The sequence below is a fragment of the Colius striatus genome, chromosome 4 (genome assembly GCF_028858725.1).
Source record: "Colius striatus isolate bColStr4 chromosome 4, bColStr4.1.hap1, whole genome shotgun sequence".
Taxonomy (NCBI): domain Eukaryota; kingdom Metazoa; phylum Chordata; class Aves; order Coliiformes; family Coliidae; genus Colius; species Colius striatus.
Genome location: NC_084762.1, coordinates 85,095,301 through 85,121,402, shown reverse-complemented (window position 1 = coordinate 85,121,402; position 26,102 = coordinate 85,095,301). Strand labels below are relative to the sequence as shown.

Sequence of the window (26,102 nt, the reverse complement as noted above, 5' to 3'; positions counted from 1 at the left end):
AGCTAGCATTTTATTTTTATATAAAAATATTTCCAAAGGCCTTTATTATAAACAATCTATGATCAGTCCTTAACCACACTATACACACTTAGCATTTTACTGATTAATAATTTGAAAGGACAGCTGAGCTGCAGAGCAAACCATCTGAAGGTGTCCACGCTGTAGCTGTGACATGAGCTGGAGGCTGTCTGGTCCGAGCCTGGGAGGTGAGCTTCCGCCTGAGCTGCCTGACTCCTGCCATCAGCTCCCGCTCTTGGCAGGCCAGTGCTTCTCGTCTTCTGTCTAAAGACACTGAAGTACAAGAGACTTAGACTTAATATTGCGACTAATGGTTTTCCATCAGTGCTATGACTCAAGAGAGAACAAGATCTCTGGCATAGAAATGCTATTTGGTTTGTACCACTGTACTTGACCCATAAAAGCAAAGCCCCTGTTTTGTTACACCAAGGTCAGATGCTTGTGGGTCACTATGGCAGGTCCATAGAGATCTTTCCCATTGCAGGCGGAGTTTTGTGAATAAGCACCAAACTTTGGCATTGGCAAGGTTGCACCTCGAATACTGTGTTCATTTTACGCCCCTCACTACAAGACACTGAGGTGCTAGTGTGTCCAGAGATGGGCAACGAAGCTGGTGAAGGGTCTGAAGCACAAGCCTGATGAGCAGCTGAGGGAATTGGAATGGTTTTGTCTGGATAAGAGGAGGCTGAGGGGAGACATGATCACTCTCTACGACTACCTGAAAGGGGGTTGTAGTGAGGTGGGTGAGAGTTGGTCTCTTCTCCCCAGTAATGAATGACAGGATGAGAGGAAGTGGGTTTAACTTGTGCCAAAGGAGGTTTAGATTGGAGATGAGGAAGAATGTTTTCCCCGAGAGGGCTGTTAGAGAGTGGCACAGGCTGCCCAGGGCGGTATTGGAGCCCCCATCCCTGGAGATATTTAAAAGACACATAGATGAGGTGCTGAGGGACATGGTTTAGTTTAGTGATGGGCTTGGCAGTGTGAGGTTAGTGGTTGGACTCAATGATATTAAAGGTCTTTTCCAACCAAAACGATTTCATGATTCTAAGACACACGTGATTTTAACTTGTGCTTTCACTGGTCACATTGGCTAGGACAGCCCAGAGGAAATGCTTGCAGAGTAATTCCTGACTATAGCTCTCAGTAAGGTCTTGATGACAGACAGTTCCACATCTCAACAGCCCCAATTCACACATAACTACCATGACAGAAAAAGCATAGGTAACAGGATCAGGTCAGAATGGGATTAAAGTCAGATGAGGTTTAATAGGACTGCTCTTATAATATGACACAGTTGAGGAACTTGCTACCTGCCCACCCCTGGTAGCAAAGACATTTTTTTTGGGTGTAAAACAGAACACAACAATAAACTGGTTTACAATCCAATAAACACCTACGCAACTAGCAATGACTCAATCATACAATGAGGTGTTCCAGTCATGTTTCTGAAGTCAAAGGCGAAAGAAAGGAGGGTCCTAACTCTGAAACTTACCGTGTGATGATGACTCTGATGCAGACAAATCATTCAGACAGATGTTTCCAGACCTTGGCATCTGCAGTTCTGCCTCTCTCTCTGTATGTCCAGCCTTTAAATCACGCAGCCTCTCTGGGGGAAATGAAGAGAAGGATTCTTTGTCAATTAAAAGTGTATACATTTCTAGTGAATTTTTCTAGCTTGAGGTGAAATGGTTTTTCTCCAGGAAGCAAAACTGGAGCAATCACTCACTCCAGCTAGTGGCAAGTTCAATTTACTCAGAATTAGATGTCAACGTTCCTACTCTACGGGTCAAAGCTATGCATCACTGCACTTCATTTTAAGAAATTACAGCTCCACACGTGCTGTTTCCTCCTGTGTAATTAATCCTCTGACAAATGGGCCGCTAAGATCATGTGAAATATGGCTACTCGTACTTGCAGTTTTAGGAGGAGACACCCACTTTAATAACTTGCAGTTGCCAATTACTCCATATTAAAAACATTAGGTAAGTAGGGGCAAAGTCTGAAAAAGTTTGCCCAAAGCAATACTAATCACCTTGTCCTAATACTAATCACTAATCTTGTGTGAGCCTTGCAGAGATGGGGGAATAGAAGAAATCTCTGCAAAAACACACAAATGCAGCACCTGAGAAGGATGTACTGGCTGATTCTGGAAGCTCATAAACGTGGTTTTCTTCTCCTGTGAACAAACACTTGGCAAAGTCACTTGTTGGTCACAAGTTTGCTGTTTTTGATGTTATTTGACAGAGGAATTTTGAGGGATGGGATTTTATGATTGGCTTAAGCTGATCTAAGCCTCAGCTCCTACAAAAATGCCATTTCTGTCACTGCATCTGCTAGGTATCAAACACATTCCCAAGCCTGGCCTGATATATATTGGCTCATGAGAGGACACTGCCAAAAAGTACTTATATGAAGGAGTTAAGCTTAAGTTTATCCCTAATACTGGACATTTTGCATTCAGTTGTTGAATCCATCATGCCAATATCTGTGCCAGCCTCCACAGAGGAGGACTGCATTACCTATACGCTCACCGAAACAGCTACCTTCTCTTCGCAGCTTTGCAGCCCATTCTAATGCATCGCTCGTTTTGTCTTCTAAAAACTGCCTCCTGTGCTCACCTGCAGCAGCAGCAGCCTTCTGCTCTTCCTGCAGCTGAGCTTCTTTCTGTATCACTTCTTCCCACTGTGCAACAGAGATATTAAATGAGTGTTCCACAGATGTGGAGTAAGGCAAAAACAACAAGTAAAACCATCTGGATTATTACAGGGTACACTTCACTCTTATTAAACAGAATTAATGTTTCTTTTTTGAAAAAATTTCTTCTTCAGACATCTGGAGAAAGGTAAAAGTCTTGGGTTAGAGAGAAAAAAAAGGAGAGGAACTTACAAAATTAGTGACATTCTTTCCTAAGACCAGAATCATACCATGGCAGGGTTAGAAGGGACCTCTAGAGATCATCCAGTCCCAACCCCTGCTCAAGCAGGTCCACCTAGATCAGGTCACACAGGAACATGTCCAGGCAGGTTTTGAAAACCTCCAGAGAAGGAGGCTCCACAACCTCCCTGGGCAGCCTGTGCCAGGGCTCCTTCCCTCACCTGCACAGGAAAGAAGTTTTTACTTGTGTTTAAGTGAAACTTTTTGTGCTCCAGCTTCATCCCATTACCTCTTGTCCTGTCGCTGGACACTACAGAAAAAAGTGTTGCTCTATCCTCCTGACATCTACCCTTAAGGTACTTGTAAGTGTTGATGAGGACTCCCCTCAGTCTTCTCCAAGATGAACAGCCCCAGTTCCCGCAGTTTTCCTCATAAGGAAAATGCTCCAGTCCCCTGATCATCTTGGTGGCCCTGCGCTGGACTCTCTCCAGAAGTTTCCTGTCCCTCTTGAGCTCAGGACCCCAGAACTGGACACAGTACTCTAGATGAGGCCTCACCAGGGCAGAGTAGTGGAGAAATCACTAATTTCCTCTAGTGCTTCCAGAAACTTCCAGTCAAAACAGGAAAGGAGATCCCTAGGATAGTATTTCTTCAGCATCTTTTAGTTTGATGCTCTGCCATGTGATGCGTAAAAGACCTTTGTGTCAGTCCCACCTAGAAAAAGAAATATTGCAAATACCCTTTTTTCTTCTGCATCCCTCAGGGCCTCCAGCAGCTCTGCCTCCCTCAGCCTGTTGTCCTGCAGAAGCCTGGTGAGCTCTTTGTGATGCTCTCCCTGGGCCGCATCCTCAAGCCGCAGTTTACGCAGCGCTTGCCGCTGCCAGTCCACGTCCAGCAGCTTCTGCTCTGCTTTGGCTAAATTTTCTTCAGCCACCTAATAAAACATCTTTCTCACCAGGAATCCATTTACTCTGAGTACATAGCCTTACACAGAAATCAGGTCAGAGGAATCAAAGTGCTCTCTGGTATCGCTGTTTGGTGTCCCCGCTGGGAGATTGTGCCTGCAGTGCCACTCCCCCATCACACCATCACACCCATCAGCTTGCTTCTGCTGATTCTTCATCCTTCTTACTCTTTCCCTTCCTGGGAGTATTTGCTTTTTAAAAATCTTTTGCAAAGAGGCATCAACTCTCTCCATGATTTTGAGGATTTTACTTTCCTAGCGTGGATTTAATATGATTTACAGGTGCAGTTAACATAAGATTGATACCTGAGTGCCAATATTTCCACCCACATCCATCTGCTTTCAAAAATCAAAGGCTGTTTACAAAAATTCAGTCCCATATGTTTATTTCTAGACAAAATATAAATGCAGATGCCAAACATATGGGCAGTGGGTTAGCTGCAACTATTTTTCCAACTGTGCAGTTTTAAGTTCTGAGCTTGAAAATCTGAACAATTCCTAATGTCAAGCTACACACATTCATTACTGGGATCTAGAAGACAGCTTCTACAGCTGAACCTCCTGCCAACTGAAAGTTCCTTTGAGGCTTACTTTTGTTTTGTTATGGTTACAAATAAAACATGTTCCTTAACAGGAGGATGACTTATTGTGAAAAGCACTTTTGAGTCTTGTATGCCTTCAAAGTTCCAAGAAATAAGGGAAAGTTGATATCATGGCAGGCCCAGAGAATCTTAGTATTATATAGCTGTTGGGACACTTCAGTCAGTTTTGAAAGCCACAAAACTTTAAACATACTGTCAGTGTCTATTAATATAGGTACCTATACATTTGATTTTTTAGGAAGTATTTTCATATTAACTTGAACCAGTTAACTGCAATTAAAATACTAATAACTAGTATTACTTGTACTTGTTGGCATACTAACTCCCCAAAAGACACGTTAAGATCCCATCATCTTACTATCTGAGCTTTCTGCTTTTCTTCTCTGTCCGCTTCCATCAATCTCTGAATAAGACGGTCTTCCAGATCCACCCTTCTTCGGTGGGCATCCACTTCTTCTTTCATTGCTTTTGTAACTGTCTCTTGATCTTTGATTAGACACTGCCAAACACACAAACATCAGTTCTTGCTGCTAAGCTACTAACACACATTTGCAATTCTGTCTTGAACATTTATTAAAATTTAATTAAGCTAGTATTTGAATATACCACACATCCCACTACACATCATAACTGTCCAAAAAAAGGGACAGTCCCTGCTGTTTTATTTATTCCCTTGGAACTACACTAAACCTAAGTCATCACAGTGGTCCAGCATGTTGATGCTGATGGAATTCTAGTCCCTGGATTATAGTGAAGCATAAAAGAAGAATTACAAGTGAAATGAATTAGATTCATCATGAAAACATTTTGCACTTTTATGGCACATTTTAGCCAAAACCTCAAAATGTTTCACAAATATAACTCATGTTTCATGGTACAGGGACTTAGGGAAAAGACATCTGCAGCCTGAATGCAGAGATGATTTGCCAGAGTAGTACAAATCAGCAACAGATCCAGAAACAGAATTTTAACTCTCACCACCTTTTCTCCACAAAGATAAGGGCACATTTACACAGTTTGCTGGAGAAGACACAAACCCTTATCAGGCCTGTGAGAATCTGTTGAGCTGTGTCAGCAGGATGCTGAAGCAGAGTTAACATACACGCCCTTCTAAGCTTGAATATAGCCCCTCACTGAGGGCAGTGAAATGGTCAGTTCAGGGCATGGGCCTGTCTACCCAGACTCTTGTGGGAAGACATATCCTCTGTTAGTTAACTAACTGCTAACTTTTGAGCCTGAAAAGGATGACCACTGTAGAATTAGATCCCTTAAACAGCTGACTTTACATGTACTGGAATACAAACGAGCTTAGCCTGGTTTGCCTTATGTAGTCACAATAGAGCTGGCTGTGTATTTAACAAATAAATGTTAAAAGAAATTCAGTCCAGTTCTGCTCAGTATGGGTTATAAAAAGTCTATGGCCAAAAACTTTAAAAATATAAGCAGCCACATGCTTCACAGTAAGGGTTAGCTATCTGGTTGTCCACTGCTGCATGCATCAGTTCTGCACATGGGCAAGATGGGCACATGCAGCTGTGAATTCTAAACACTTAACTTACTATTTCTATCCAAACCAGACATTAGTAAAACCTTCCATTGGCAGCCTTGCTTTTCAGTAATTTATAATAATTATTTATAATAATTAACTCATTTAACTTCAAACAGTATTCTTGATTAAACCCCTTTATTACTGAATAGTGATCTTTCTGAATTGCAAGTCAGTCATTTGAGAAAGAAACTGCACATTCCTCATGAACGATCTATTCCTTTTTGCCTAATGATGTTGTTGGCAATTAAACATATTCTCATCAACTACATCAATCTGCTATACTGTTCTCTCTAGAAAATGTAGATGTATCTGGATATTGCAGATGAAAAGGTGGGAGTTGCTGGGATGAGGAACATATTATTATAGATTTATTTCTTATTTACATGTTTCTTGCTTCTGTCAACTAGATGAGTAAACAGCTAAATCATACAGCAACCAGACAATACTTCTGCACAAGAGTAGAATAAAATAGTCATAGAATGGTAGGGTTGGAAGGGACCTTTAGAGATCATCAAGTCCAGTAGGGAGGATATGGGTATTTTCTCCCAGAAAGAGAGATAACAGTGAGTTCTATGAATGCTTTTATCAACAGGGGGTTTACTCCAAAAAGGTATTAGAGAGAAAAAAAAAGCCCCCCTTTTTCCTCACAAAGTTTGGTTGAAGCAACACAACCAAATCTTGCAAAGGAAGAGCTACTAAATGCAAATATCTGTATAGTTCCCTAACAATTACCTGTTCAAAAAGCTGTCTTTGTGCTTCAAGTTCCATCCGTCGTAATTCTACATCTTGAACAGTGGCAGCTGTTTCTTGCTCTCTCATGGATGCCTTGAGGAGAAGAGAAACACATGAACAAACAGTAAAGGAGAAATTCTTCTTCTTTAGTAAAAAAACAATATCAAGAACACCCAAAACTCCAAGTCACATCCTCCTTCTAAATTCTAGTTAACTTTCTATCATACCATGAATAATGGAAAGCATTGCACAGCGAAAGGAGAGGGCAAGGTGGAGAAGAGGCACGGGGATAGTTTTGCATCCAGATCAACATATTAGGGTCACATCAGGCTTGATCTAGCTCTGATAACCTGTCAGATGCAGCTCCAAATTAAATAAGGTGTCCCTGAGCCCAGAATGCTGCAGAGGACAGTTAATGGAGACTGAAGCGGCCACTTTGCCCCTGCAGATCCTCTGCTAACAAATCTTACAGAGGAAAAGACTGTGGAAACAAATGCAGGCTGCACTATGCTCTGCAAAGCGTGGTGCTGAGACACAGGGAATGGCCCTCCAAAGACTCCATTCGTGCTCACGATTTTCAAAAACTTCCATTCTCAGCATCTGCATGCCAGGAGCAGCACCAGGCTGGGCCAGAGGCTGCTGCAGAGCCACTCAATCAATGGCAGAGTTCATTTGCAATCTGGATATACAGCCCACAGACAGATGAGAATTCACTAGTCCTTTAAGGAGCTCATTACATTTTTCAGTGCTGCCAATATACAGATGAATCTGGCTTTTTTCAGGATTTTTGCTAGTTAAAGCAAGCCAGTGGAACTGGGTAAGTGCCAAATAAAACTGTTAAATCATGCATTTACCCCTTAAAGCTGTCTATCTCATGCTAAATACACCTCTGGGCTCACAAATCACAGTGCAACAACTGAAATTTTAGTTTTGCATTTGTTTCCTTGTCTATTTTCACCAGTAAACCTTCCAGAAAGGATCTGCTTGAGCAATACTCAGCCTTTCTTGCGATTTCCTCGTCCAGGCGCCTCAGTTCCATTTGACGCTGATCTTGCTGGTGCTTCAGAAAACGCCTTCTTGAAGCATTTAAAAATTGTAGCTCCTTTACTTTCAGTTCTCTTTTCACAGCTGCTAGTCTTCAAAGCCAAAACAAACAGAAACAAGGGAACTTGTATATCCAAGAGGTCAGTATAAAGAGCACTAACTTGCACTGCAGTTATCTGTTAGTATGAGCTCCTTGACAAAGCTAAGGACAGTTGCTTTCGTTCTTGTAAATTGTCCAGTTTGCATTTACAAGACAGAGTTAAATTCACAGACATCCTCTAATGGCAATGTCCCAAATTAAGCTTTGAAGTTCTGGCTCTGTTTCTGTTCTGCTTTAATAAGCACTATATTGCAATAATCCAGAACTGTGAACTTCTCCTTAAAGTAACTGCCAGTGTCCTGATACCTCTTTCTGCACAAAATTAGTCCTAAGTTTATTTGGAAAATATCTGATTCTTTCAAGGAACAAAACCACAAACTCAAGAATTAGTTTGTAAAGACAGGCTCACTGCTCTCTCAAAAAAAAAAAAACCCAGAGAAGATGTGGTGCTTAGAGACATGGTTTAGAGATGGACTCAGCAGCATTAGGTTAACTGTTGGACTTGACAACCTTAAGGGTCTTTTCCAACCTAAATGGTTCTATCGTGACTTGTAGTTGATCTAAGAAACTACAGAGATGTCAAAATGTTCTTAAACCTTCACAACTGCAAAATGCACAGAGTAATAATTCAGCCTCAGCACGATCACAATTCTTTGCTCAGTAACTGCTATATACTATTTCTAAATCCACTAGAAACGCAAGGTTGCTACAGTTACTGATACTGTGACATTTGCAGTGTACAGTGCAGCACTGAAGTCTCAGTGTGAAAACACACAGCTTCAGAGCATTCACAACAGGAAGAGACCAGACAAAAGGCTGAGAGCTGAGACAAAAACATGAATTGACTTGGCCTCTAATCTGCTTCATTCCCTCAGGCAAGGCAGTAATCCAATCCAGATCACTTCATTCCCACACCAAAATCTGACCCACCACACCACACAGTTTTCCCACATTACAATTTATACAAATTAGTGGCTATTTCTCCTTACTCATGGTTAAAATGTAATAGCAGGATACAGCAGCCAGGCCCCTAATGCTTCTTATATCATAATACCTCTGCCGCTGTTCCACCAGCTTCTCTTCTTCTTCCAGCAGCAGTTTTCTCCTCTGTTCTTCAGCTTCTCGAAGTAATTCCTGCTTCTGATACCAGGCTTCATCTTCTGCTCTCTGTTGCTGTGCTTTAGCTTCTAGTTCATGCGCTAACTGCCTGAACAGAATTAATAATTCAAGCCAAGTATCAAGAAATTACTATATTACCTAGAAATTGCTGACTGTACTAGCAAAGACCTCCTGAAAGTCATGAAGTTGTGAAAGAGTCTGACACCCCCTTTAAATACTGGTGAAGTAGGTGAGGAAGGGTACTGACTGTTACACAAAACAGGGCATCTCAGACAAGTGCAGATATGTTCTTCCTCAAGTCCTTAACAAAAAAAATAGTTTCTAAAGGTGCCTTAGTATCATGGGACACACTGATTTCAGTAACAAGCTCCCAGCCCTTCACAAAGTTGGACACTACAAGGTCAATAGAAGTTTAGGCTCTGACTTATGGGCTTTCAAGTTTGAAGACTTACAGCCCAATATTTTCTGTGAATTAACAAACATTTCTTGTTTAAGACTTGTTTAAGATGCATGTGTCAAACCAAATAACTATTAACCTTTAGCAGCTATTAAAGTCATCTTCCTGAATTGTCTTAATTATCTCTCTTCTCAAGCATACACATTACAAAAGAAAAAGGCAATTTTGGCCACCCACCCCTCCCGGTCTGATACCACCTTCGACTTGCACATTAATACCTTTCTCGTAAGTATTCAATTTCATCCTGTCTGATCCTCTCCCGTTCCTGAGTCTGATAATCCACGATGAACTTGGGATATTTATTAAATACAGGGTACTGTCCTTTTGTAAGGGGTATGAAGTCATCAAACATACGTTGTGGATGGATATCTAGTGGTGTGGCCTCCATGAGATGATAAGCTTCCTTAATCACAGCGTTAATGTCCAGGTTGTTACGATGATGAAAGAAATACTGCAAGAGATATGTTTCCATTTATATTCAACAAAAGTCTAAGCAAGTTTTGAATACACCTATTTGTGAATTATCATGTAAATTAGCAAGATCTATATCCCCAAAGTCGAATTAATAAAAGATTATTAAGTCAGTCCTGGAAGATCTGAACAGTTAGGTGAAACTATGAGTGTCCAACTGTCCTCACAGATATTCCTATCACTGGATAAACCTCCCTCGACTCTAGTGTTCAAACACAAAGCTTAGGAGTTCTTCTTGAAGGACTATTCATATCATCATAAAATCATTTTGGTTTGAAAAGATCTTTAAGATCATCAAGTCCAACCACTAACCTAACACTGCCAAGCCCACCACTAAACCAAGTCCCTCAGCACCTCAGCTACGTGTCTTTTAAATATCTCCAGATATGGGGTCTCTACCACCTCCCAGGGCAGCCTGTGCTATTTCTAATAACCCTCACAGGGAAAAAGTCCTTCCTAATCACTAATCTAAACTTCTCCTGCTGCAACTTCATGCCATTTCCTCTTGTTCTATCATTCATCACTTGGGAGAAGAGACCAACTGTAAGCTCACTACAGCCCCCTTTCAGGTAGTTGTAGAGAGTGATCGTGCCTCCCCTCAGCCTCCTCTTCTCAAGACTAAACACCCCCAGCTCAGCCACTCCTCATCAGACTGTTGCCTGTCTCTGGACAGGCTGCAGCACCTCAAAGTCCTTCTTTTATTCTTCCTGTCAAAGACCTTATTCACCAAGGAAATCTTTAAATTGGTTACTATTAAACGTAACAAATAATGTTTGATGTTTGTCAAACAGACTGCTCACAAGTTCGTTTTCAAGGTGGAACCCTTTGCTTGCCTGCAGACATGTTTTCCTATGAAAAAACCTTCTCCTCTCATGGAAGGCTAAACATAAAGAAGCATTTTCATATAGCTTCAGAGAACATCAAATAATACTGCCTAATTTTGCAAATCTGAAAGCAAAACAATGAAACAACACGACAGAATCATAGAATGGTAGGGGTTGGAAGAGACCTTTAGAGATGATCTAGTCCAATCCCCACTGCTCAAGCAGGGTCACCTAGATCAGGTTGTATAGGAACATGTCCAGGTGGGTCTTGAAGACCTCCAAGGAAGGAGATTCTACAACCCCTCTGCGCAGCCTGTGCCAGGGCTCCCTCACCTCAACAGTAAAATAGTTTTTTCTTATGTTTAAATGGAACTTTTTGTGTTGCAGCTTCATCCCATTACCCCTTGTCCTGTTGCTAGCTACTATAGAAAAGAGGGATGCCCCAACCTCCTGACATCCACCATTTAGATATTTGTAAATGTTAATAAGATCCCCCCTCAGTCTCTTCTTTTCCAGACTAAACAGTCCCAGTTCCCGCAGCCTTTCCTAGTATGAAAGAATGAGCGTGTCTCATCTCCATAGGCAGATGTCGATATTAGATCCCTTAAAAAGACACAGAATTATTGCTGGGTTGATGAACTATGGACATTTCAGTGGCATGAGAAAGTTTTTATAAGTCTATTTGCGTGAAACTGCAGGAAATTGCTCAATATTTTACTCATTTATTGTAGCTTTGTAAGATACTAGATGATGTTGTTCAGAATCATATAGTTAAAAGATTAATGTGGAAATGAAACGTCTCCTTCTAACCTCTGTAACAACAAATACGATGTTCTACAGGTGTCTGCAGGTACATTTTCATATGACTGACTTAAACATGAAGATGTTTACCTCAAAATCCACTGTTTGATTACAGTGAAGCAAGGTAACTCTGGAGCATTTAATATAGGCAACAACAAGCATTAGAAAGTACGAGGGATGGTTGGAGAAGATATTGTCAAATACTTTCAGCCATTCTTCTCTTGTCAGAACCTCAGAGAACAGTGTTTCTAGAAGAGGCCATGCATAAACCTATGTTATTTGGGAAAATTGACAAGAGAATCCATTAGTAAAATTTTACCATTCCTTTTCAAGAAACAGTATGAAATTTTCTTCCCTTATACCAAAAATGTATCAATTTGTGAAAGAAACAGGAATTAAAGCTGAATATTTGAAGATGAGTTTTATCACCCGCTATAAACATTCAAAACTAAGATACAGTGATTAAAACTGAAGTTCTTATTTCACTGGATGTCTAAATCTTCTATTTAGATTTGTGAAGCTAAAACCACCGCTAATGATAAATAGAGATTACAAAATTAATTCATCACCCCTATGTCCACTTGAAAAATTAAACCAAAAAAAGTACATTTATAATTTGATGAGCAGATTTTCAAGCAACGTGGACTTGAAAGCAAAGGACTTCTGAGATTTATGATCACAGAAAAGGAAAAGTTGCAGGAAAGCAACGACACATTCTTCACTCTAGCATTCACTCTTATTTAATGAAAACTCCCTCAAAAAAGAACGATGTCAAAATAAAAGACTAGTGCACTATCAGTTACTGCAGTGACATTTTATATACAAAAGTTGGCTGGAATATTACCTGTGAAGTCACATTGTATTTTATTAAATGCTGAAGTAGTTCTTTGTCATGATGTGCCAAAACATTTTCCATCATACTAAGGATATTAACTGGAGGATTGGGAAAATACTCAAACCAGTGCTGACAAAAATTAACTGAAAGAAAAAAAAGAATCCCACCAAAATCCACTGTAATCCAGAGTTATAGACTCTTGACAAGCTTAAGGTTTGGATATCAAGGTTATGAATTTAAGAGCTAGCTCTAGGCAGCAAAACCTATTTAAGACAGTCCCATCTCTCCTCTTTCCTAGCATTTATTCATAAACCATTCCCACACTACACTGCTCCTCCAGCTGCCCTGGCCTAAGTGTTTGTGTCAGCACAGTCTTTACCAGACTGGGGAAGTAAATCTGGCTATAGAATGAAATGAAAAAAAGTCTGTGTGCTGTGGGACTAAAGTGGTTGGAGGCAGATGAGAATACTTAAACCCAATATTTCTGTCTCATGAAACTACAGGCTGTATCGAGTATTTTTTAACATCCTAAGAATAATTTCTGTAAACTTGGGTACTTATTCACTAACAGCATGTGTTTGCAAAGTGGGTATGTAGGCTTGGCAGCACAGATCTTCTGTAGACTTAGCAGCAGCTGCGACAACTAATTTAAGTGTAAAGCACTTTAATTTAGAATGTTTCTGAAGAAGACAGCCGTAGCCAGCTTTCAGCCAAATGTCTAATTTCGAGTTACCACATGTTTGGGACAACTAACCACAGTAAAGGCTTAAAAGAGATCATTCCCTTTTGACTGGGAGTGGGTGAGGAGGAGGGTGGGTGTGATGACTTTTCTCATGTCTCAGAGATGTTATGATATAATAGATACATTTGTTTTTGCTGAGCAGACTTTACAGATACTGTTAAGACTGCTAACTTTTTTTGCTAGAAAGACTTCAAAAGGAAATCTAATTTCTTATTTTATTTACAAGTAGGCTTTTGTTTTAAGCATACATTTGCTACATATTCATTTCTGGCACACTTTCAGAGGAGAGCCTGGTGACCTCTTAGGAAATATCTCATTCATTTCATCAGGAAAAGCTCTTTTGCATGGGAAAGCTTAAACATGTTGCAGCATATTTGAGTTTTTATAATCACCACTTACCTATGACTGTAGCGACAACTTCAAAGCAGATCAGCTGGTTGTTCTGGAATAATTTTACAAATGGGAAGGCTAGCAAAGGAATATAAGGTGTCTCAGCAAAGATAGCAGACCAGTGAGCTAGAGCTGATAAAGTCCTATACACAAAGGCAAACAAAGCTGTAGAAAACACTGATCCAAAACCAAACAAAAATACAGTATGCATTTTAGAACCGTAACACAGAAAGATTGTCAACTTCAAAACAGATGCAGGATTATACAAGTTATAGAAACAAAAATTGCATGAGGGCACTACTATTTCACTTTAGAGTGCTCCTCACAGCCCATTCCAGCTACTTGATACATTTCAGAATACTAGATGAACATTAAAAAAATAATCAATATGATTTAAATAAATAGAAACATGTATTTTACCTCTGTAAAACTCTCAGCAGTTTCCTACTTTTGATGGGATACTCATTTTGAATATTCACAAATGCACTGTGGGTACCCTTATCTATTAGGCTACTGAATGCTAAGTGGTTTTCAGGAAGTTGTAATAAGGAACGCCAAACAAACATCCTGCAATTAAAATGCAGACTTAGTCAAGCAACTTCTTTCAAAGGCCAGTAAGCACAAGCAATTGTATTTTGTGCAAGCATGAGCACGCACACAAACGTACCTGTACTTTGCTGGATATTCTCCAAATCCTTTTAATAAGGCCTGCAGACGTTTCTTGTTCAATCCACCTGGCAGTTCGTTCTACAAAATAGGGGAACAAGAGGAAATGTAAGTATTTCTCTTTCATAATCTTTCTTTGCACTCTAATTGATGATAGCAGTTAAACAGTGAAGTTTATAACATAAGAAAAAGTGTGCTGCTATCTGTTCCATAATCCTAGCTACTTCAACAACCAAAAGAAATAAAAATAAAAAGATGATTCACCTACTGAATTCAAAGAAGAGCTGCCATTGGTTTCAGTCAGAAGCTAATCAGACCCTAACGGACTAAACTATATCTAATTAAGTGATGGATACAGCCAAACCATAAAGAATATATAATATTGTGATGTATGTTAGAGAAAGATATATGTAGATACAGATATATGTATATATATCTATGAGAATATATATAAATATGAGATGCAAGACAGAGACAGAAGATGGCATGGTGATGACAGAAGGAAAAGAAATGCAACACTAATGTATCTTCTAAATAATTCTTAAAAATGAACTGGCTTCTAGGCATACATTTTAGAGGTGCCAGTTTAGTAGCAGGGAAGCAGATCAGACCTAGCAAACATCCAAATGTATCACAAGTTGCTTGAGCAACTTTAGAAGTACCCCAATCTAACTGGAGGCAGCTCTAGCTATGTCCCATAATATGGGAGTATGGGCTAAATAGAGAGAGGAAATGGTACTAAAACTCCCTTAACCCTCTCTGCTCAAACACCTAAGTGACTAACTACTTGCCACAAATAAGTGCCTCAGTATCTTTTTGCAATGAAATTTAAATGTTGCAGATCAATGAACAAAATACTTGCAACTTCCTCCTACCTCTTTATTTTCAAGTGATGTGTTCACTTGCAGTTTTAGCAATTTGGTTTGAGTTTTGCTTCCGTTGGATTTCCCAGGCCACTCTGGCCTTCCCGAAGTCACTCTCATTGTCAGTTTCTTTGGCTCTGACGAGAGTTTGGACCAATCTTCTACTACTTTGAACATGGGTGGTGGAGGCTAATGTTAAGTGAAAATACCTTGGTTAAAATCTTGTAAGATAGATTAAATAACACCATAACTTATGTTTTATTTTATATGCCATATTTTTGGGCTTGATGGACAGAGTAAGAAGAATACATATTTATACCAGAAATAAATATATATGGGCTGTATACTCCTGAGTAAGTATGCAAGTGAATAAAACTGCTGTAATAAACTACAAAGACTGTGGGAAGGTTTATGTAACTTTCAAAGCAACTCAAACATCATGTTGTTTCCTTGCTTAGAAAACACTAAAATATAATTGAGATAGTACAAATGTGTTTCATGTACTGTTCAGGTTATTTACTTTAGTGTGTTTTTCAATGTCACTCAAAGAGTTTGCATTTCTGTAACACCAGTTTAAAAGAGTACAAAAGGCCTTTAGAAACTTTAATTAGTCTTCAGTGTCAGGGAGGCATTAATTTGACGTTGGAGATTGGGAAAGCAAGTAACAAAGTGGATATCCCAGTTCATGTCAAACCGGCAGCAAAAGTGCAAATGGAATGCACGTGTGACATCTTTACACATCCTCCCTCTGCTCCAACTCCATCATTATCCAAAGCTGCCTACTGTTTACTTCAAAGGCTTGGTGATTAAAGATATATGGAATTCCCGATTTAGAAACTTGACTCCCATTAATAAATTACTTTATTAAAATAAGAACTGGTATTTAGAATGTTTGTTATTTAGGAAGGATTAAGAGTATGATTGTGCCATAATGATGGATGTTGGTATCCAATAACATAGTAAGAAGAACAAAATCACAGCAACAAAAACACCATTGGTGCCTGCAGTTTAAGAAAGCATCAGTCGCAAAATATTTCCTACAAGAAATGGAACAGAAGCAGCACAGTTCTGCTGTTTCTGTCTTCCCACAAACATCATTAGCTGTAGAAACACCATCTCTTCCTCCTCTCAACACCAGAAACACAGTGATTGAGACAGATACATAGATATATATACACACACTCACACACCTTAAAAACATTGTATTACCTGACAGGCTGGAGTAACTATGAAAGGATCTCTACAAATCACTTTTTCATCATTTATAGTGTTAAACATGGCACTCCAACTCATGTCTGCAAACTACTTCTGATACAAAAGTTACATAGGCAAGCATCAAGTTTAATGGGATTTACACTCTACCTTATCTCCTTCTTGAGTCAAATCTCGGACACTGTATAAATTCAGGCTACCATTTTCCATCACTGATGCAATATACCGTCCATTGGGGCTAATTGTTGCTGTACTAATTCCCTCTTCATGACTCCCAATGTCAAACAGAAGTTTACATGTTTCTATATTGATAAATCTCATAATATTATCTTGACTTAGCACTCCAAGGACCTGTAAGTTAAAAGGATTCATTGTTTAATAGTCAGTGTAAACCAAAGAGGAATACCCAATTCAGCAATGATATTCCATTCAACTAGAAGAGTAGCTGAGCAAACATTTAACATAGTAACTCTCCTTTTGTATGGTATGGGCCCATATCCCTAGTGTACGTGTTCAATATCAAAGCATGTGTTGCATCAACTAATCAAATACTCTGGTCTTAAGCTGTGTAAAAAAAAAAACTGACCTGACTGGAGCCCCCATCAAAATTGTCAGGGAGGAATTCCAGGTGACGGACAGCTCGTACTTTTGCAGGCATCTGGATTATTCTTATCAACTGCTTTGATTCTAAACACCATAAGTGAAGTTGGTTTGATTTTCCACCAGCTACAAATATCCGACCATCTCTGGATCACACGTGAGGTAAAATTTCCATCAGAATACTATAATTCAAGTTAGCATTAGCTGAGAAAGATCATACATTTCCTTCTATGCCCTCAAATGACTTTTCAGTCTGTCATTATTTCTGTCATACTCTCCTGAAACAGTAAAATAGCTTTCAAATAATACAATTTGCTTTTGTAAAGGACAGTTTAAACCTTATTTTAGTGGTCATTAAATATCAACTTACTTTATTCCAACTGCTATGGGACTATAATAAAAACTGCTATTGATCCTTGCTCAAAGTGTCAGTCACAGCAGAAATCAAAAGCTCATCAAGGCATACAGTCCAATACTTTCATATATTATTAAAATAAGGAAAGAAAACCTGTTTTAAAGCTACAATTTTTATAGTCTGCCTTTAGAATGTTTAAAATAGCAATTTACCTGGTAACTGCAAAGACCTTATAAAGTAATACAGAACCTTCTACAGGAGTTGGCAACTGGTATTTACAGTGAAGAGTATCAAATTCCCATGCAAAAACAGAATTGTCTTTGAAACAGCTGAGAATGGTGTTACTCAATGGAAGAAAAAAAACCTGAAAGAATACAGAAAAGGAGAAGAGAATATTCTGTCAAGGAAGTGCCCTTTAAATTAGACCAAATTGCACAACAAAATAAAACACAGCAAGAAACCAGTAGAGTAGGGCTGTTACTGTAACTGCCTAGGGCAGCTGTGATGCAGGCTGAGATCCCACAGGCAGAGAGTCCCTTGCCCTGGTACAGCCTGGGCAGAACACATTGCACCATTTGGTAAGTCAGCTTAGCTCACTGAAATGACACAAACCTTTATCTGTGTTATTTTTATGAGTGTTAAACTGTTGTGTGGAGGTTTCTGATGAGTGCCAGAGAAGATGTAACATTAACAGTGGGAAGAGGAACTCGGGAGCGGGAGAGGATGGGAGACCTGAGCCAGAACTGCTCACTCAGCAACTGCTTGTTGCATCTTCTACAAACTGTCTTCAGCATTCAAATAGCACCAAGAGCCAGCAAATGCACTCCATGAAACATTCAACTTTAGATTTGAGCCCCTTAGTTTTATGTACTATTCAATAGAAGAAATATTGTAGAAAGTTTAGTGATGTATTCTCCAACTATGAAATGCAGATGTGAAGACGAACAAAAAGAAAGCCAAAAAGCTTGTAAATATATTCAAATATTCTGAACATGTTTATTGTTTATGTGTAATCTCTTTCAGTAAGAAAAACCCCAGGATTATTTACCACTTTGGATGTCATCAGATACATTCTTGCTTAATGATAAATTATTGGTTCAAATCAGAGGTTCTACTTTGGCCACAGCACGTGCAGCTTCAGGAAATTCCCTGTACCTATAATTTTGAAGGTTAGATTGAAAATGTCTTCTGGTATCTGAACATTGAGAGACTACCTGAAGTACTCACTGTCTGAGATTAACAGTCGTTGCTACAAAGTTCAGTGCTTTGGTCAGAATGGTCTCTAGAGGCCTTGAAAATCTGGGTATGTGGGATGGGATTGATCTTGCTGAATGTTAGTGATGGAAAGGTGGATGTTCAGACCAAATAAGTAACTTGACAGTGAGCAAAAGCTACCTGTGGGGAAAGAATCACCTCAGCTACCAGAATAATTTATCCTGAGCCAGACTGAACAGTCTATCCTCCTTCAGAGACTCAGAGGAAGTCTAGACAATGAATTGAGAGCAGATGCCTATCATGCAGGTGGACGAAGTTTAAATTTTGGTAAACCAGAATACTGAAGAGTTTCTCATTTTCTGCTTTGCCCTAGAAAAATACCACAAGACAGTCATGAGCAGCTGTTGAGTAAGCAGTGATGCTCTGAAAGTGGTCATTATAGATGTCACCTCTTAGCTCTTTTCTTTTTTTTTCCTTTTTTTCGCCCATCCACTATTCCAGTATCTTTTTAAAACAGCTTTGCCCCATGCCAGCTTAACAAAAGGTGTCTGTTGGAGTGCAACTGAGTTTAAGCGAAGAGGCACCAAAAAGTACATCACAGAGCCTGGTGTGAAGCTACTATGATGGCTCAGATAGGAAGCAAGAATCCAACTTTGGACAGTGAGTGTCAGGGCTGTGGTCTAACGATTAATCTGATCTTTAATAAAGGACTTATCTATATGTCTTAAAATATGGCAGGGGAGTAAGCATCATTATCTCTATTTTAAAGACAGAAAAATTAAGTCTAGATAAATTGGATTATTTGAATACTGTTCTACATTAAATGGTAGAGCAAAACCAAAAATGCAGGCTCCAAATTGCCAGATGGTGATTTATTAATTCAATCACAGTCACTATAGTTTGGATTTAAAGGCTGTTTCCATTCTAAAACATCCTGATTCTACCAAATTCCAAGAGCCAATTATCACTAAGAAACCCCTACAGAAAGAAAGACACTGAGTAGTAGAAAAATCCTGTTCACTAAAGAAATGCAGCCATCTTTGGAGGGAAGACATGATAATTATTTTAGCAACATGCACTACCCAACAGTTTTAAGAAAAACAAACAAACAAACATTTATGCATGATTTTCCACAGTAATTGCTAGGTGACTATTTCAAGCTGAAAATATTTATGCCTGACCTAGAACACAGTAAAGATACTCAAATGAATAACTTTGTTCCCTGCAAAATCAGCACGGCTTGTTAGTGACCAGCCTGAGGAGAACCTTGGTTTGAAGTGGCATTTGTAAGACTATTCACTGCAGGGCAGCACGTGTTAGCAACGCTGCGTTGGTATTTCTGTGGCACTTATGCCAAAGTTCGACATTTGGTGGCGCTGGCAGACCTGTTTCAAGGAGCCTAACGCTAAGGAAGGCCTATTTAAACCACTCCCTGTCAAACGTCATTTTTTTCACCTCCCCTGTGTTGTTTCAGCGTGTCTGTGCAGCAAATCGAAGCAAACAAACCACAATTTCTTTTTACTGAGTTACTTTTCAGCTTTGTTTGTTCCCACATTCAGCGCTTGGCATGTACAGAAAGAAAAACACCTTTGGAATAAGCAGCTGAACAGGGTAGGTGGTGGTGAGTGTCTGAAGTTACCATTACGCCATCAAAACTGGTTTTTTAACACCACGCTTAAAGCCCAATAACATGCAGGTTGGAAGCAATCTCTGGAGGTCCTGTGAGCCCACTCCCAGGTAAAGCAGAGTCAATTTAGAAGATGGCTCCATCTTCCAGGTTAAATTGGGTCACGTTTGGGCTATCTTCAAAATGGAGGTTCCTTGAAAGTTTTCATCAGATCACAACTATTGAGTCGTGATTGCAGTGGTCTGGGTGATGGGATAGGATGACAGTTAAGGAGATATACTCAAAAAAACATAGAAAAGATTCAGGTGTATTTTAAAAACTATTTTCAAGTACTGAGATCTTAACAAAGCATCATAGAATAGTAAGGGTTGGAAGGGACCTTGAGAGATCATCTAGTCCAGTCCTCCAGCTGAAGCAGGTCAATCTAGATCAGGTCACACAGGAACACATCCAGGAGGGTTTTGAAGACCTCCAGAGAAGGAGACTCCACACCTTCCCTGAGCAGCCTGTGCCAGGGCTCCCTCACCCACACAGTAGATTTTTCCTATGTTTAAGTGGAACTTTGTGTTCCAGCTTCTTTCCATTACCCTTTGTCCTGTTGCTAGCTACTATAGAAAAAAGTGATGCCCCAACCTCCTGACACCCACCATTTAGATATTTTTAAATATTAATGAGATTCCCCCCAGTTTCCTCTTCTCCAAGTTGAACAGCCCCAGTTCCCACAGCCTTTCCTCATAAGGAAGATGCTCCTGTCTCCTGATCATCTTGGTGACTCTGCGCTGGACTGTCTCCAGAAGTTCCCTGTCCATCTTGAGCTGAGGAACCCAGAACTGGACACAAGAATCCAGATGAGGCCTCACCAGAGCAGAGTAGAGGGAGAGCAGAACCTCCTTCAACCTGCTGGCCACGCTCTTCTTGATGCATCCCAGGATGCCATTGGCCTTCTTGGCATTGAGGGCCATGAGGGTACATTGCTGGCTCATGTTTAGTTTATTGTCAATCAGGACTATCAACCAGGTAGTAACACCACTACATGTGGTGTTAACGTTTACTGACACACACTTGTTCATCCTTTAGCAATTGCTCTTTACTCACCTTCTGTATGCCCACAGATTGACGAACATTCAGCTTTCTTTTTCTTTGAAAGGTGTCCAAGTCCCACAGTTGTGCTGTATCAGTAGATGTAGTGATTGCATACCTGCCTGAGCCATGCACAGAGATGGAAGACACTGAAGAATCATGCCCTTTCATCCAACTAACCAGCTCCTTGGTTTCTAAAGGAGTTGACAAACAAAGTGAACAAGATATGAAAGCCACTCAAAGTGAAACAACTACTTCTTTACCCCTATTACAGCACTATGCTTTTAAGGGTGCCTGGCATATGAGCATTTAGAATCACAGCCCAACAAACAAAACACAAAGGTTTAAGTCTTCATGCAGTTATTTATACCATAGAGAAACATAACCACCTCCTCATCTCCAAGTAAGAAATTTTGTAAGTTATTTTCAGTTCTACACAGAAAGCTGATTTGTACAGAGTTGTTTAATTTAGCCTAAGAATCAATCTAAAAAGCCACAAACACTGTGATCAGGTAAGTTCAGCACATTTTGTGGGCAGATTACCCATTGTGGACACTCACAATGATCTCTAGAAGTTGAAACCAAATGCTGTAGTTAGAATTCTCCACTTGTTTTGAGTTGTGGACAATACATATGAAGGATTATGCAGCTGTTTACAAATGCAAGCAAGAAATGTGTAATGACAACAGGCTATGACTATAGAAAGGCAGAGTAAGACACCTCATTAACTCTTTCAGAGTCCTAAGCATTTTTTTTGCTGTGGATTGCGTGCTAATGAAATGGTTCCTCTGACTACATTGTCTCCCGCTTGTGACTGCATGACCACTAATCTTCCCTCAGCTACCAAACTGTATTTGTGACAACCACCTGATTTATGTTGGGTGGTTTGCATGACAGCCCATGGGGTGGTTCCAGCTGACCTACTGCTGTGGCATCAAAGATAAGGAATGGCTATAAAGCAGCTCATAAAGCCCCACAGCCAAAGTTTCTGCTGCGCTTACAGACAGTTGAATGCTTAAAGCTATTGTCACCTGTGAGGATGAGATGGGATTACAGAGTATGACCCACCAATTAAGGATTATCTAAGACACCTCTAAGGATAGTTCACCACCCAATACTGACTTATGCAAATGGCATCTATATTTTAAAACATTCTTCAGTATGATTTGGTATCTGCAAACAGCACCATATTAAACATGCAGGACTCTGGGGATTTCTCTATGTACATCCAAAACCCAAGTTTGGTCTTACTGGGGTTGAAAGGATGAGGAAAAACCCAGAGGATGTCAGACCTTAATTCTGACTCTTCCTTTATTTTGAGAAACAGTGTATTAGATGAAAATCTTCAATGATATCAGACTTAAATCCTCAACTTGCAGGTGAGTGATTCCTATGGCTTTTTAAAACAACTTAAATCCAGATGATAGGAGGCACTGCAGCTGCAGTTTTTGATAGGTTAAGATTAATTTATGAATAATATTGAATTGTCAGTGCCTTTCACCATTTAACTTATAATCAAGACAGAGATACACAGCTTTTGAACAAGGATACAGATATACTTGCATACTTAAAAGCACTGACAGGTCTTTTAGTGTATACTGTCACTTTATTCAAATACTTGGCTGTAAATATAGTTACTAACTGGTTCAGTTGCAAACTAAAATACAGCCAACTGATTTTGAGTTGAATTTACATAGATCACCTCATTCTAGGCAAATATACACAGCATTGCTTTTAAAAAAGGTAACATGCATAATCACAACCCCGTGCCGGACTTCAGTGAAGAGACACCTGCCTGATCTGGTGGGAACAAGAACTCTGACAAACCACAGGACTATAATCCATGTGGGCCCAAACTTTTAGACAAGATGGCATGAAATGCACAGTAAGGTTTCTATCAACAAAACTTATTAAAAGACTGAGATCAAAACTAAAACCATACAGGTTTTCATAGCAACCCAGATAGTAAGTCTTCAAATTTCACCTTACCTATATCAAAGCACTTAACAGAATAATCTGCCAAAGCCACCAGGAATTCTGTCTTTCTGTGAAGATTGAATGCCAAAGCAGTGCAAGCCTGCAGTGTTCGCTGAACGAGCTTGAACCTATTTCAAAACACATACTGTGTCAGGAAACTTTGGTTTATCATGTCAAGTGAAGCAGTAACTTCATCAGTTTTAATATATGTCACCGCGAGAAAAACATAAATGAGCTCAAAAGAAGAGAGAAAATAAAACACATAATAAGAATAAAATCAGTGCTAATCATTTAAAATTCAGAAGTGTAATAATGAAAAGACTGAGTAATGTCTTTCTGCAAATGACAATACTAGGCCTAGTTTACTATAATTCATGGCTCATGTTATTAATTGATCGCTACTGTCCAAAGAAGAACTTTTTGTGTAGTATTTAACTTCTTTGAAATAGCTATCTTTTCATCTTAGAGTTACAAACTTCTGATCTTTTGGAGCAGCTAAACTAATAAACTAACATTCAGACAGTCTACAGCAAACCCTGTCTTGTAGTTTCAGCTCTGAGCAAACTACTGTCTACATCTGCATTCATGGAAAACTGAAGGTTAAAACTAGACCTGTGGCATGCTGTCCAAGCAAATTCCATATCCCTGAATGTTACACCTGTCAAGATAATTAAAATGTCTCAATAGAATTATTCTTACCTGTTTCCATTCAAGTCAAAAACATAGATGTTCCCTTGGTGGTCTCCAGCAAGTAGAGAATCTCCAGAACTGTCAAAAGCCACATTCAGAAAACGTATTGTCTTTGAGTGGTATCCTTTGACACTATGAATTATGTTTACTATAACTCTGTGAAGAAAGCAAGCAAAACAGCCATGCTCAGAATCATTTTATTATCACTATTTCTCCAAGATCTAGGCTTAAAATGTTCCCAGCTCATGGTTGTACAATTCTTGTCATTCACAGTGTTCTAGGAAGAACATTTCTTTCAAATAGAAAAAAATATGTTAAACAAAAGGAGTCATTCACTATGTTGGAAGGTAGTTGTGAGACATGTAAAGTAGGTGGGGGAATCCATCACTCATCATCCTTTTACATGGCTCCTTTTACATGGGCACCTGTTTTTCATTTATATTATTAATGAATAAGAGTAATAAATATGCTAATAAGAGTAATAATACCAATGTATTTGAAAACCCAATTCAGCACTCAGCAGAGAACTTGTTCCTTTATAGTGAAGAGCCAACCTAGAAAACTTAACAGCTACAAATTACTGTAAGAAACCACTCAAGATTAGATGTGGGGGGAAAGCTGTATTAATACTACTTCTTTCAAAGCTTTTTCCAGGAAGCAGAATATTAAGATTTGGGAGATCTGCTATTCCTGGATTATTTTTTTGTCCAACATTGGGTAAACCAATTATTTCCTGTAATGAATTGGATGTAAATTCAGAGTCAAACTAAGTATCTAAAACTGCACAGGATATTGGCAGGCTGATTGGGCATGTGACCATGGCTATATAAGATACTGATAGCTAGGCAAGACATCAGTTTCTAAAAGTGCAGCATATGCAGCCAAGCACTGTTGCTTAGAACTGCTGGTGTATGTTATAAAGTGTGAGGGAATACTGGAAGAAGGGCCACACAGCTATGGTACAGACTAGAAACAAAACTAATTGCATCTCACTCTGTGAAGCCCATTCTTTTCTGCAATAAAAGGGAAAGGCCATAAAACCCAGAAAGATGTTAAGCTATTTCAAATTATATTTAACATTTAGTGATGTTAGGGTCTTTCATTTCATTCAAAACCCCCACAATTTAAGCATGACTTCTGACTTTAAAACCACCCTGAAATGAGAGTACTTGTCAGTGTGGTTCCAGCATCTTCCAGGACTTCCTCAGGGCTGCTCTCCGACTTTCAAAAGTTCTTTTGCCACTAAACTAACCCAGGACAATGAAGTTAAGGGCGCATGGAGCTGCATCACCAGATTCCCTGGGTCAAACACTTTACAGCTACCCCAAAGCTGCATTCATGATGCTGCTCTTCAGCTTGGGCCAGACAATATGTTCATGGCATTTCACATTTTAATTAAACTCTGGGGGATTCCCCCACGGTATTTTGTTCAGTATAATGAAAACAAAAAACCTAAATGGGGTAACTGCCCAGCCAAGTTGTGAGCATTTCTGGGCACGGTGGTTTCACCTTCAGCAGCAATATCTTTACCATTATCTAACCGAGCATACCCGGGCTGCCCCTCCAGCCCGCAGACGCTCAGGTGGGCTCCGGCTGGCCCTGCCCCCGCCTCGGGCGCCGCGATACCCCGTGCCCGCCCGCTCCCTGCCCTCAGCTCGCCCCTCCTCTGCAGCGACCACGGCTGCCGGGGATCCGGCCCCGGCCGAAGCGGCAGCAGAGAGCAGCAGGCCAGCCCTGGCTCCTGCAGCCGCCGCGCCCCGCCGGCCGTTACCCGCGCCGCGCCTCAGGGCCGTGCTTGCGGTGCCAGATGGGGCCCTGCAGGCGGCCGCCCACGTCCGAGCTCTCCATTCTCGGCCCGGCACCGCCGCTCCCGCGCTCGCTGCCTCCCCTCAGGGCTCGTCCAACGGCCGCTGCGCCGGGGGACGCCAGATGCATGGTACAGCCCTCTCCCGCTTCACCAGGGCAAGGCAGTAAGAAGGAGACAGGCCTTCCCCCCCTCAGATATCAGCCTGTTGGGGAATCGGGCCGCCCCGCCCGACGTGCCCAGGGGCCTGTCGGGAGTTGTAGTTTTCCTCGTGGGCACCAGGCGGGGGCCGGGGCGGGAAGAGCGGGGCGGTACGGTGTGGGCCGCGCTTTATTCAGGGTTGCTGTCACACAGTGACGCGTCCTATTAGGAAGACAGTTTGGTCAGAAGGCTCAATGGGACACCGAATGCGTCTTTCCAGGCTTCCCTCCCGCGTTACGGACCGAGCTCTGGGGAACGGGCCGGCAGCAGGCCCAGCCCACGGCAGCGGC

The 26,102-nt window shown here is 40.4% G+C and overlaps 1 protein-coding gene across 4 annotated transcripts; it reads right to left on the bottom strand.

The window, feature by feature from the left end:
* Nucleotides 1-11: 11 nt before the first annotated feature.
* Nucleotides 12-25,827, bottom strand: TBC1D31 (TBC1 domain family member 31). 4 transcript variants are annotated; one of them, XM_061995416.1, is made up of 22 exons: nucleotides 25,579-25,827; nucleotides 23,817-23,963; nucleotides 23,130-23,245; nucleotides 21,156-21,334; nucleotides 17,431-17,582; nucleotides 16,850-17,009; nucleotides 16,414-16,614; nucleotides 15,064-15,240; nucleotides 14,190-14,269; nucleotides 13,943-14,089; nucleotides 13,532-13,665; nucleotides 12,400-12,533; nucleotides 11,646-11,825; nucleotides 9,678-9,910; nucleotides 8,938-9,090; nucleotides 7,740-7,875; nucleotides 6,740-6,832; nucleotides 4,817-4,957; nucleotides 3,632-3,826; nucleotides 2,550-2,700; nucleotides 1,511-1,624; nucleotides 12-291 (listed from the first exon to the last, which is right to left on the bottom strand). In XM_061995416.1, exons 1-22 carry the CDS (start codon nucleotides 25,740-25,742, stop codon nucleotides 104-106), a joined length of 3,375 nt encoding a protein of 1,124 aa, XP_061851400.1. In that variant the 5' UTR covers nucleotides 25,743-25,827; the 3' UTR covers nucleotides 12-103. The 4 variants fall into 4 exon arrangements, 3 of the variants coding, with proteins under 3 accessions (XP_061851400.1, XP_061851401.1, XP_061851402.1); XM_061995417.1 differs by having other exon boundaries at nucleotides 2,637-2,700; XM_061995418.1 differs by lacking the exon at nucleotides 3,632-3,826 and having other exon boundaries at nucleotides 2,637-2,700.
* Between the last annotated feature and the right edge of the window lie 275 nt (nucleotides 25,828-26,102).